The sequence below is a fragment of the Ciconia boyciana genome, chromosome 6 (assembly GCF_034638445.1).
Source record: "Ciconia boyciana chromosome 6, ASM3463844v1, whole genome shotgun sequence".
Lineage (NCBI taxonomy): Eukaryota > Metazoa > Chordata > Aves > Ciconiiformes > Ciconiidae > Ciconia > Ciconia boyciana.
This window is the reverse complement of record NC_132939.1, coordinates 70963884-70977504: the sequence shown is the minus strand read 5'-3', so window position 1 is coordinate 70977504 and position 13621 is coordinate 70963884. Positions and strand designations below refer to the sequence as shown.

Sequence of the window (13621 nt, the reverse complement as noted above, 5' to 3'; positions counted from 1 at the left end):
TTACTTGTTCCACTTTCTTGATGCTCATATAGTAAAGTTAAGGAAAAGATGAAGAACTTAATTTCCAAACTGAAATTGTTTTGAGAACTTAGATTGTAATTACTGACTGTCAAGTCTATACTTTCCCCTCAAAACTACATTACTGCTCCTATTTTTCTGTAAATTGTCATGGAGTATTCAAATTTTGAAAACTTAAAAAAAGAATATTACCTAAGGAAAAAAAAAAAAGACTGTGTACCTTAAAAAGAACATTGGGAAATACACTTCACAGTAGGCAAGACAACTGTCCTGGCTTAAATTTTGTAGCCTGGGTAGACGTGCTGGAAATTTTGCGAAATACTGATGGATGGTTCAGCTGTCAGATTTTGGGTGTTGCTGCATCGGAAAGTAATGAGCTAATCTTGGAAGATAATGCAGGTATTTTGAAGATCATTGTGAAGGTGGAAAAAGATTGCCTTCATTGATCATTAAGAATTGTGTAACCTGTTTCCTGGAGGTTTTGATAGACAGACTACTCGCTGTGCATTAGTTTGTGCTTTGGCTCTGTTTCTCAGATGTCAATCTTATTTTTGTCATAAGAATTGCAGTATGATTCCTGTTTCTTTTTGACTTCCTAATTTAATGATGCGTCTATTTTGTTTTCACAGGGAATACATCAAGGCATAATTGAAGGAGATTTTGCACTTTGTATCAGTTTATATCATGGTTATGAGCTGCTGCTGCAAATGGGAGTACGGTCATTATTTATCTACCTTTGTGGAATTATGGATGGATCAAAAGGTGAAAAGTCTTCAGAAACATCCTTCCTTTTGTCTCCACTCCTCCTCCTTATTTAATTTACCTCATCTCTATGGCTAGTTTTGCACAAAACAGCTTATATAACGGATGGGTTGCAAATGTAATTGGTATTTTGTTCCCCTTCATCCCTGTGGGATATATGTTAGCACTATGTTAAAGATAGAGTATACTTGGGAAAGCAAATGTGTTTATATGGCAGCAGTTCTGAAAAAAAGCAGAAACAGAACTCAGAATAAGTGGCAGGAATGTCTTTGCAGAGACAGAGAATAACCATTAAACAATTTAAACTGAGAAGTCGTTTGGTCTTGTAAAGCAATTCCTCTGTCTATAGCAAAACTCACGTATGCATGAGTTTAAGTGTCTTAGCCAGAAGATTACGGATTTGGACACATCACACTAGAATGTCTATCCTAGCTGTGCAACATCTTCCATGCTCACTAAGCAAAACAGAAAGTTGTTTTCTCGTCTGGCCTCAGTTTATTTTCCTAATTCTATCACTGACTATTGTGAGTCTTTTGCAACTCTCCACAGTCATTTTTAGACCTGCTGGGTTGTCATTGCTGTCTGGAAGACCTGGTTTGGTACTGACATCTTTTTTGAGGGGGGAAATTTCCACTTGGCAATGTCGGTCCAACAGCAAGTGTCTTCTAAACAGTGGATGTGGGAGGGGAAGGTTCCAGCTGTTCAGATTACCCCATGGTGTGCCTCTTGGGTTTCTTGCTTCGGTTTGGTTTCCACTTAGCTGTGTAACTGTGTGGTAACTTAGAAAAGCTACTTCATCTACAGCACTGCTTAGTTAAAATGACACTGCTTCGTCCTACGTCTGAACCAAAAGCGTACAGTGCTTGCTTCATATTATGGAATATCCATAGAATATATTTTTATACTATGCATGTGCTAATAATTTTTCATTAATTTTATGCTTTTGACATTTTTACAGTTTATTACTTTCACATGTGCAGATTTTTACATTTCTGATGGTATAGTGCTGCTTTTAGACCTAGGCAGTGGAGAGCATTTCATGTATTTCCTAGTTTCTCAGATTCCTTAAATCCCTGTCTGCTATTGAATAGAGTAGAATATTTGAATAGAATAACTAGACTATTTCAGTTGGGAGGGTCCTACAACGATTATCTAGTCCAACTGCCTGAAAGATGACTGATGGAAAATAGTTCTAATAAATAGGTCTTCTGTACTGGTTCTGCTAAGTTTTATTTCTGGTTTGAGTAGAACAAAATTCTTTTCAACATTGACATAAAATCATTCAAGAAAATTGTTCATTCTAGCTTTTTGTCTAGGTTCCCTTCTCTTTGAGTAACTGGCAGCACTTCATAGAAGCATAGAATCACAGAATGGTTTGGGTTGGAAGGGACCTTTCAAGATCATCTAGTCCAGCCACCCTGCCACGGGCAGGGACATCTGCCACTAGACCAGGTTGCTCAGAGCCCCTTCCAACCTGGCCTTGAACACTTCTAGGGATGGGCCGTCCACAACTTTCTGGGCAACCTGTCCCAGTGCCTCACTACCCTCAACGTTTCTGGATTGGATGGCTTTTCTAGTGCTAAATGGTTGATGTAAAACTTTTTAGTTTACCCACAGGACCAGGCTTCTGTTTATACATACGTTTTTCATATTTAAAGTAACGTTTTCACGTTTAAATTCTATAATGGCATCTTCCCTGAAAAAATATTGATGCCAAACAATGTTTATTACATTTTCTAAAGCAAACGCCTATCTTTCAGCTCTTGAAAGGAGCTTGCTACTTCTGAGAAAGCTTGTCTTTTGGATAGCAAAAATTATATTCGCTCCAGAGATTGAATACTAAGATATTTCAACTTTTTACAAAGGGTTAACCCGTACAAAGAATGAACTTGGTCGTAATGAGGACTTCATGAAGCTGTATCAGCAGCTTAGAGACATGTTTTCAGGCACATCCCTGGCTTCAGTGAATGGAAATGTTTACAAGAGTAAAACAGGTCAGTATTTCCCTTTTAGGGACAGAATATTTACTTTCTGTTTAAGTGAAACAGTAGATACCTCTGCGTAGTTTGTAGATGCAGGAAGCTATTCGTTGTGATACACTCAGCTAGTACTCTTTATTCCAGATTGTTTTCCCCCGACTCTTTACTTATTTATGTATTTGTTTATCTATCTTCTCTCGGTGGTTTTAGCTACCTTCAAACAAGTTTTCGGTTTGAAGTTTTTAATTTGATTTAAAATGAAAGGTTAAAATATTACCGTTTGACTATATATCTTTTACAGTGTGACTGTGACAAAAGTAACAACGCTTTCTCAAAAACTGGGTTTAGCAAATGTGCTTCTGTAAGTAGTTTACCGATTTGTTTGTTTAGGTGAATGTAGTTAGAACTAGTGTCAGGAATTTGTATGTCTGACTCAGAGAATTATAATGGGAGGAAATGAAGTTCACTAAACCTTTGTACTCGTTGCAGGTTTACTTACATCTTTAATTGCTTTATTTCCTTTTCAGTGTTTGAAAATAAAAAGGAATTTATCTATAGCCATCCAAAATTAAGGAAATTGGAAGAAATAGTAATAGAACACTTCAGATCCTGGAAAAAGGGATGTTCTGGTAAGTACCAACAACTCAAAGAAAATGCATCTGAACAGCTGAACCTGTGGATGAAAACAAGTAATATCTTACCGATTCATTTCCTAATTTGTTCAAGTGCTTCTTGATTGTCTTGTATGTTTGTATATCTTCTGTGTGGAAAAGTCCTCTTTAGAAGTACTACACCATAAAATTTCTTTAAGAAAAAACATTCTGTAAGCTATCATTATTCATTTGATATAAACTGTTCTACCAGCTTAGTAAAACAGTGACAGTAAACTCATTCCTAGTGCTGCTATGTCTCATGATTTTCATAGTCACAGAATTTGTTGTGGTGGCCACCTCTCAGCGCGGTGCTTACCATTACCTCCTGCAAAGTTAGATGCAATGTAGTTATGGAGCTTAAGGATAAAAGTTCTGGTATCCAGCCTGTTGCTAAGAACGACAAACTCTGAGGGATGGATTTGAAGCTTAAAACCTTCAGTGACATTCCTCTTGCTCTCATTCTTTTTCATCTTCACCAAAAGGGAGAAAAAATATGTCATACAGTACCATGAGATGATGAAGCAAAGTATTATGAATCATTCAGACATCTCTGGTTTTAGGAAGTTTCAGCTTCTTGACCCAGTTGTTGCTTTTGGAATGATGACATTAGTAACAATTTTTTTCGCAGCTTCTTCACTTTTTTCCTTGTCTGTTTGGATATTTGTGCTCTGTGAAATTCTGCTAATTTCTGACCTGCCGTTTTGGTTTTGGTTGGTTTGTTGGTTTGTTTGTTTTTGTTGTTTGCTTGGTTTTGTTTTTTTGGTTGTTTGTTTGTTTTTTTTTCTACCTTAGCTGCTTGATTCTCAGAATACACTTTAAATCACTGCTACTTTCTAGTAGCAATCTAGGCAACTTTAAGTTTCCTCATTTCTGTTTTTGTTAGTTTATAATATGTCCAAATGTATTTAATCAAATTACTTCCTTTTTTTTTTTTCCTTGTATTTGTTTCCCCTTTCCATTCATACTTCTCTCTGTCCTCCCTGCCTCCCTCCATGCCTCTGTCTTGTTTCCTGTAACAACATCTTTCTAAGCCATTGCTTTTTGTTTTCAAATTCTGTATTCTGTACTGGAGTTACTTTAACTAAGTTGCATATTTAATGCTCTTCCATCTTCTTTTGATAGCATGGATTTTGCTGTCATATGAATCCCATCAGATATGTTTTCCCTTGCAATGTTGTTCAGACATGTCTCTTAATATTACTAACAGGTAATTAATATACAAATGTTTTGATGTTGTGTTTTGTGTCTGTGTGCATGAACCTCAGAAGTCAGTAGGCACGAACCCTAAGTCTTTACTGTTATAAGTACAGAATTACAGTAACTGTGCAGGAAGAAATATATAATATTTTATAGCATAATTGGCAAGGTATGGTAGCATATCTAGTCATGTCTTGAGCTAGGTGTGTTAGGTTTTCTTGCTGTCCTTCCTTGCTCCTGATCCCTGTAACCTCCTTTATCCTCGTAACTAATATGCAAGGCAAGGCCATGGGGAACGTAAAGCAGTGTCTGGAACACAGTTCTCTAGATGCATGTAGTTAAACTTAAAGCAAGTACAAAGAACTGGTCCTGAAATCTTTGTGTATAACGCAGGGCTAGAAAGCACTTTACAATTGGCAGTCTGATCACAAAGTTGGAGTCGTTCTAGTAACTTAGGGAATGTAGTAAGCTCCAGCTTGTGTCTCCTAAGCTTATGCGTCTCCAACCCAAATGCACTGGGCAGTTGACAGAAATGGTGAGACACTGTGATTTTATTTATTTGCCTTATCATTCACTGTGTCATAGAGTCTCTGATGATACCTTTTGAGCAATAACCCCAAACCTGTATTTCTACCCTTACTCCCTGTTTCTTGCAAGTAAACTCTAAATTCACATGTATGCAAGTAGCTACACCCTAAATTCTGGTTTTGGACTGACTGAATAGAGTACACACCCGTGTCCTGATTTCTCCCTCCTCTAGACAAGAATGTCATGAGTCTGTCTATAAAAACTTGAGTACTTATTAAGATTCCAAACATAATCACATGTGTCTTTGCTCTGTCAGAAGGCTCTGAAAGAAAAGCCTAAATCATTATGTGAGCAGTGGAAAATAAATTCAGCATTTGTTTCAGGAACTCATGCAAGTGTGTAGTATCTCTAGGGAAAAAAAACAGAAGCAAACAAAACCCCTGAACTTAACTCTGCTTTGTTCCAATTATGCATTACTGAACTACTCTGAATCATAATTTACTGTGTTCACGCCTGTGTAATTTTTCAAATTAGTAACTACTTCTGCAAAGCACTTTCCTTGAAAAGCCCTACATTTGAGACAGAAAAGGAGAGTATTAATAACCTAAGTCATTAGCCATATCAGGAACAATGCTGGCTTTTTCCTCCGTTTGAAATGCAGCCTGTCATATGAGAACTTGTGGGAGTAGTGCTGTTCCCTGTGCAAACTCTGAACCATTTCTAACTAGTGATCAGCCAGCTTGAGTGTGAGCTTCCTGAGCATGTAGCTGTTGCCCCTGCTTTGCAAGATGCACTTACCAGCAATTCAGGTAAGTGCATGACAACATTCTGGCCAGCCCTTAAGAAATGTTGGCTCAGCATAATGAGCTTCTCCCAGCTAATCTTCCATACCTGGATTACTTGTCAGATTGATTATGGGCTGCTAATGTCTTGAATTTTCTAAGTCTGGTTTTGGATAAGGTCAAGGAGGTAATGGCAGCAGTATAACATTTTTTACAGTACAGGGACAGATGCTGCTGAGCGTTATTGCTATTTGAGTCATGAGAATATGCTAAAAATAGATAGAGAATTATGTTGTTCAGAATAAAGTTAGTGGAGGAGAATAATATGAACTCATGTAAGTAAAATCTATCCAGCCTGCACTTATTCTGAAATATATAGCTTGTCAGTCTGCTCAGGATGGCAAATTATGCAGAACACATTATATCAGTGTTGCAATTGTCTGGTTTCTAGCTCAAAATATTAAATCATATTCACCATTTCATTTCTAGGCCTTCACTGGGGACTGGTTTCTGTACCTGACAGATGACCTCCCATATTGCCTGCAATTTACTGAAACAGTGCAGTAGAATATCATAGAATAATTTAGACTAGTTGGAAGGGACCTCTAGAGATCCTCTTGTCTAACCTCCTTGGCTGTCAGCCTTAGGAGTGAAATCTGTTTTGAGCAGAGGCAGCCATCTTCATAACTACCTGTGAATTCAGGGCTCGTGTTAAGAAGAAATGGGGAAAATGGTTAGCTTCAGCTTCTCCTTTTTGACTTAAGCTGCTGAAAGCTTTTATGCATATAGATATGCACAACTAATTTCTGATAGTTGATTGATAGGTCAGAAAGAGAGAGAGAGATAAATACTTATCTGTTAGACCTAAAGCTTTAACTTCAAGAAACAGCACGATACTGGAATTACAGGCATAGCGTGAAACTCTTGTCAAGCACCAAGTGACTGTTCTTTGTGCGTTCAGGGAAACGTGTTTTTATACATTCAGTCTTGAGAATTTTAATTTCTTGTCTAACCTTTCTTTTAATGAGATAAAGGTGTTTTGTGGAGAATTGTGTAAAAGGGGAGATCTTTATCCCTGGAAATCTATTTGATTTCATCTGAGGGCTATGTCTAGGTAATGCATGCAAGCTGTGCCAATTTCAGTTATTCGTTATATCCTTTTAGAGATTCTCTTTTTTGACATGCTAGGTTTTGACTTTGTCGCACACAGTAATGGACATGTTGTTTTAGTATTTGGATAGGATGAAGAGAAGCTGACTGTTCAAGGCTTGCATGTTGCTTAGATAGCTTTTGCTTGTGCTCATGAAGGCAGACACCCTTATATGTTTAAAAAAAAGAAGAAGAAAAAAAAAAAAGTTGAGTACCCAGAAGACAAAATCCATGATGGTATAACATAGGAAACGTGGGTTTGGTCAAAAGCACCTTGCTAAGAAACCATGTATCAATGCAATTACTGAAATCTTTGCTATCAAAATGAGAGATACAATCAGGTGTGATGACAGACCATTCGGAAGCAACAGATTGTGGTATGACGGGAAGTTTTTGCACATTTCTGCTGTCATGAGGATCCTAAGCTGTAGAACAAGAGACAACTCACTGTAGGAAATCATAGAAAGTTGATATACATCTCTCTTACTCCACCATGCTGTATCCTAGACTAATGGTAACTGTTTTTTTGTTGCTATATAATGCTAACCTCATCTGACTCTGGGCATTTAAGTAGCAGATTTAAAAGTCACATTGTAGGCTCTTTGGAAGAAGGCACCTTGAACTTTATTTCAAGACACTTGCCATCAAACCCGAGCTTTTCAAAGTGACATTAGTAATGGTACCTCCGATATAAGACATTCTCACCGTAGTTGGTGTAAATTCTCCAAAATTAGAATACTGCTTTAATTCCAAAGAGGAATTGTTCAAGCAGGTATATCTTGGAGCATCTTCTGGGAGGTTAGTCTAGACAGGCTGAGAGGCTCCTAATTGTCAGTTTTCTCTACTGTTGTTTTTTTTTTAATGTTTTTATTTACTTAGGTTTTTTTTAACGATTTTTTTTTTTAAATAAAATGTCTTTGAGAAAATAAAAATGCGGTGTATTGGACAAAATCTTCCCATTAAGTGAGATGAGGGCTGTGAATGTGTAGCTTGTGGGATGACCAATCCTTACTTTTTTATTGGTAATTATTTTAAAGTCATGCATAAGAATGCTTTTCTGGCTTTTTAAAATTAAACAGATCAAGTCACGACTGAAAGCACATCTGCGGACGCGGTGGATACCAGAGTGATGATCTTCTCATCATTTCGAGATAGCGTGCAAGAAATTGCAGAAATGCTTTCCCGGCTCAGTCCAGTTGTTAGAGTAATGACGTTTGTTGGCCACTCCACGGGAAAGAGCACAAAAGGCTTCACGCAAAAGGAACAACTTGAGGTAAAGACAAGATGAGACTTCTATTAGGAAACAGTGATAAAGAGTATTAATTGTGTAAATAACTACACGAGTATTGATATAGATTGTATGGCAGTGACTGAACTTTAAAGTGTCATTAGTAAATCCCTGTGTAGTTCGATTGCTTTTAGAGTATCCAAAATTACACTCACTGAACAGAATGTATAAGTAGAAATATTTTATATATTTACATTATATTAACGACTGCTAACTTTTATATATTTGAAAATCTGGGCAAATATTCAGGTACTTGCTTAGGGGATTTTTTTTTTTCTTGTAGGTAGAAAAAATAAGATATATCCTTAAATTTTGATCTAGCAAAGTTAAAAAAAGAAATATATACTTAATTGCAAAGTTGGGAAGATCAATTTTAGAAGAATGCCATGGTTGGAGTCAGAATAAGGTGTGCTTTTTCTCCTTTATTTTAGACTTGAAAAGTTGATATGTTGATAACATTAGAGCGTGGTATTTGATCACAAGGTAGTAGCTGACAAATTCAGAAAGACTAAGTTTTGTAGTTTTAAAATATGTAGCCGTAATTTTTTCAACTTCTGTCTGAACCTAGAAAAACTGCAAAGTGTGTATAAGGGGCTTTCTGGCTAACCGGTTAAATCTAATTCTACTTTTTATTCAGGTGGTAAAGCGCTTTCGTGAAGGTGGGTACAACACCCTGGTCTCCACCTGTGTTGGGGAAGAAGGCTTAGACATTGGAGAAGTTGATCTCATCATCTGCTTTGATGCTCAGAAAAGTCCAATTCGCCTTGTGCAGAGGATGGGCCGAACAGGGCGCAGGCGGCAAGGCAGGATCGTCGTCATCCTCGCTGAAGGGCGGGAGGAACGGGTGAGTGTGTAGCTTTCTTCTCGCTGGCAAAACGAAGTGACTCGTTTAGTCTGTTCCAGGAAACTATCTACTGTGCGTTAAAAGTCACAGCAAACCTGAGCACCCCTAGCAACATTTTAACTGTCCCTACAGGAAAGTATAATCGCCCACAATATTCTAAAAATATGTACGCTTTCTCAGTGTGAAGGGCTTCAAGCCTTTGTTCTTAGTAACACTTATTTTGTAAATGATAAACTGAAACACAGAAAATACGGGGGTTTTGGCAAGGGTACAGAACAACGTGTGGAAGAGAGGGATGGGGCTCTGAGAGCGGGAGGGCTGGAAGTGTCTCGCTCTGAACTGCTGACGACACTATGCTTTCAGACAAGTACTTAGTGGCAGCAGACTTGCGTGTGAGGTCTGAAGAGATCAGCTTAAGTGGAAATCTACTTTTGCTAAATTCCTGAACCTCAGCACTCAACTCAGGGTATAATTAATCGTCTCTGAGTGCAGGCTGCCCCTTGGGAAACTAATGTACCAGTGGAAATCTAAGCCGTGAGCTGTGAGCTGGGAGAACCGATGTTCAGCTAATACCAGCACACTGCCCAGCTGCATCCCGCAGCCGTGCGGTTGTCAGGTCTGATCCAAGGAAGCTGGCAGGGCAGGGTTTAGGTAGGAGGAGGCGAGGCAGTCCCTGTCGGCATCACTCGGTGGTGAGATTGGTTGCAGGGTAATACGAACCTGCATCCTTACAGTTTCATCATGCAGCCCCTGTTGGAACGCAAGGCATTTTTAGGGTGCACCTCACTGTTCTGGCTGAAAATTGATGTTGTTCTTCGCTGGTTTTGTTTACTTGTGAGGTTGGAGCAGGTTTCATGACAGAGAAGTCTGAGATCTGTGTAAGCTAATTGTAACCCCCAAATTTCAAAGTCTTGCTATTATTTCATTTATTCCAGTCGATGTTGTGCCTCTGGTTTAAATTTGTAGGTAGCAGGTATTTAATTCTAAACGAGGGTCCAAAGAATCCTGCCTGAGGAAAAAAGCTGCTTGGAAGGGATGAGAGTTAAAATGATAAAAGTGAATGGTATTTGTAAATAGATATTTTTCTCACGCTGCTTATGAAGACTGATTACTACTGAAAGCTCTGCTCTGTAAGGGGTTATTAAAATGGTCCCTTAAATTCCTTGGAGTGTCACTTAAGCAGTTGGATTACTGGGTTCTTCACATTTTCTCAGAAATCTTTGAATCGGAACCTTCCCCCAGGTAGGATAGTAATTTTATTTTTTTTGTTTGTTTGTTTATTTTGAGATCATGAAATAAATTTAGTTGCTGAACAATACTGGTGTTGGTTGGTTGGTTTTGCTTAGGCGGGGGTTGGGGTTGTTTTTGGGTTGGTTTTTTTTTTGATCGAGTCTCTTTCCAGATCTGTTAATGTGGAGATTCTTCCCCATCACATAACTTGCAGCTAAGTAATTAATGGTCTCCTATCAATTTGTGGGAATTGGGGTTTTTTTAAACAAAAAAATCAAACCACTTCAAGTCAATTATAAAGCTTTTGAAGAAACTTTATTGGGAAAAATTGGAAAATGCAGGTCTGGAAGTTTGACGTTTGACAGGAATTTCCATTACAGAAGTGCTTATTGCTCTGCTCCAGTCCTCTCCTCCCCGCGTGCTTCCCCGGCCGGTTGAGCTGTCCCCTGTGGAAGCGCGCTGCGTCCCAGCGGTGCGGCGCACGTCACGCGGTTGCACCCTGCTAATGCCCCGTGTTCCCTGAGCGTTCCGCTTACGAATCTTCTGCCTTTCTAGTTCGGCTGTATTCTGAACTAGATGTGCTGTGTTCTGATTTGGGTTTTTTAACATCTTGTGACAGCTCAGCTGCATGTGCATCAGCCTGGAAGGGGGCTGTTAGCTGCGGATTTAAACTGGTACAAAGAGATGGGCACAGGGGAGCTCACAGCCTCTCGGGCTCCTGTCAGGCCAAGCTGACACTCTCTGTGAAACAAAGGAAAAGGAAACATACTGTCTCAGTAACAGCAAAGTAACAATTCTGTTAAGCAATGAATTTGGTAATACAAATTTTTTTTTCCATAAAAAGACTTTTTTGCCTGTTCTAGGAGTAAAAGGTATTTATTGGAATGCCTGCAGGATGGTAACATAGAGCTAGCCGTGAACCTCTTCCAGTTTTATTCAGAGAGCACCTTTTTGTGTGTCTCCTCTAATCCTGGCTTCCAGAGATCATCTCTCTCAAAAGAACATAGCTGCCATACTGTCATACTCAGAGCACTTAGTCGGCCTAACTGGGCATGCTGTCTCCATCGGTGACCTGTAACAGAGTCAGAGAAGAATATTAGGACAAGAAATGTTCAGAGGGGGAACCAGTTTCTTTCCTTAGTTTCTCCATCTTTGTCTTGGTTTCTCTGTTGCACAATAAAAATGGAGTGTAATTAAAAGGACTTGGAGCATGTATGACATTAACAAATAATCTTATGCCTTTTTTTTGCTTGACCTCCTTTCTTTGTTTCTGGTGTAATCTAATTTACATCATCCCTATGTCTACTGCAGATTGTAAATTCCCCCAGGTAAGGGCTGTGTTTCTTTTTCTCAAGTGCTGTGCCTACTTCTGATCTATTTACAGAGTGTGAAAAGCTGTACATTGTTTTACATTTTGTATTGTTTGCAACTTAAAGAACAATTCTCTGGTACTTCCAGAGAACAGTTCTCTGGTACTTCCTTGCTTTTTGTTACATTTGCTATGAATGTTTTACCTAGGCACAAAACAATGATAATTCAAATTTAATTTGACTTAGATATTTTAGTAGGGAAGCTCTTTAAAAAAGCAAAAACCCCCAAACTTAGTAGCTATGTTTTAATGTATTCATTATCAGTTTTTCAGTACAAGCTTATTGCTTTGTTGTTTTCATCTGTGTCCTTCTGTTCCTTTGCTCTCTGCTTTGGTTACCATAACGTGGAGACATAGTGGAACCCCTGAACTTGCAGTGCAAGAACCTGCACAAGCGGTTATGTTGACCTAATGGACGACAGTCACGGAAGAGCGAATATGGTTGGCTCTCAGGGTCTTGCATCATATTTTGTTTTAGTTGTGTTTGGGGAAGAAAAGAAAAAAGGAAAAACCAAAAAGCATCTTGATGATGGAACACAAAATAATGAGAAACACCACAGACACTCAGGTGTTCTTTTACTTTTGATCAAGTCATGTGAAGAAACAATCCAACAACATATAATTTGTCTCTCTTTTACAGACTTACAATCAAAGCCAGTCTAACAAAAGGAGCATCCACAAAGCTATTTCAGGAAACAAAATGCTTCATTTTTACCAGCATAGTCCACGTATGATTCCAGAAGGCATAAATCCAAAGTTGCATAAAATGTTTATTACTGCTGAAAAATACGAACCAAGCAGTTCAAGAATGCTTTCCAAAGAGAGAAGATCTAGTTCCCTCCAGCATAAATCTGCTCTCTTTTCCTGTGTCACGGGTAAGAGGATTATGGTGTTTTTCTAAGCCCTGCATAAGCTGCTATCTCATGTTGTTATATTACAGCATATCAAAACGGCGTGCTCACATGAGTTTTGGGTCTAGCAAAAGTGTAATTTCTGTCAGCTGTAGCCTTTCGACTGTGATACTGTGCTAAAGGATTTCAAGGGGAGGAAAAGGAGAAATCAAGGGTAGGATACTTATCAATTGCACACACCCTTGGAGGAAAATTAGTCTAAAAAGAGAAATGGCTCTTCAGCTGATGCAGTTACATGGCACTGAAATGCTCAGTAAACTGAACAAAATTATAAGATAGGAAGAAAGAGCTAAGTTTTTTGTAAATACTTGGAAATTGTCGTGCTCGATCTCTTTGGTTAAGTGCTTTCTGTAAAGATCCAATAGCAACTTCTTGAAAGAAGAAACTCCTAAAACCCTTGGGAAACTTCATATTTCAGTATCTGAGTAGTTAGACTTTAGAGTTAGTGTTTTTTAAATGCTTCTGGTCACAAAAGTTCTTATTATGAAAATCTACATCTGATCTCTTTCCAAACACCATCCAGGGCAAACAAAAGGCTGAACACAGAAAGGGGAAGCAAGCTACAAAATCATGCAGGGAAAAATCGGCTTCCCCTTTGGCCTCCAAACCAGTTCATGCTATCTCCCATTTTGCAGGGTAGAACTGTAATGGAGAAGAATTAGTATTGATAAATCAATCTGTACATGCCATCCTCAGCCCAAACTCTTTGTAGTATGCACGTGCTGCAGACCCAGCTGCGGCACAGCTATGATGATGCTCCTGATCATGACGTGTCCCGTTACGCCTCTGGAGCCTTCTGTAAGGCATGCTTATCTGGGGTTTGTGCAGAACCCAGATGGCGGCCAGTGAGGAAAACCAAGGATGGAATCAACAGACACAACTTGCAAGAAAATAAGCAGAGCAAAACATGG

At 38.7% G+C, this 13621-nt stretch overlaps 1 protein-coding gene across 2 annotated transcripts in view; it reads left to right on the top strand.

The window, feature by feature from the left end:
* The window catches only part of FANCM (FA complementation group M), an 80935-nt gene that overhangs the window by 29194 nt on the left and 38120 nt on the right, over positions 1-13621 (top strand). For both annotated transcript variants that reach the window (XM_072865763.1, XM_072865761.1), the window contains 6 exons: positions 648-780; positions 2646-2774; positions 3287-3388; positions 8148-8341; positions 8994-9200; positions 12440-12674. In XM_072865763.1, the coding sequence (XP_072721864.1) occupies positions 648-780; positions 2646-2774; positions 3287-3388; positions 8148-8341; positions 8994-9200; positions 12440-12674 (1000 nt within the window). The remainder of the gene's footprint in view (positions 1-647; positions 781-2645; positions 2775-3286; positions 3389-8147; positions 8342-8993; positions 9201-12439; positions 12675-13621) is intronic.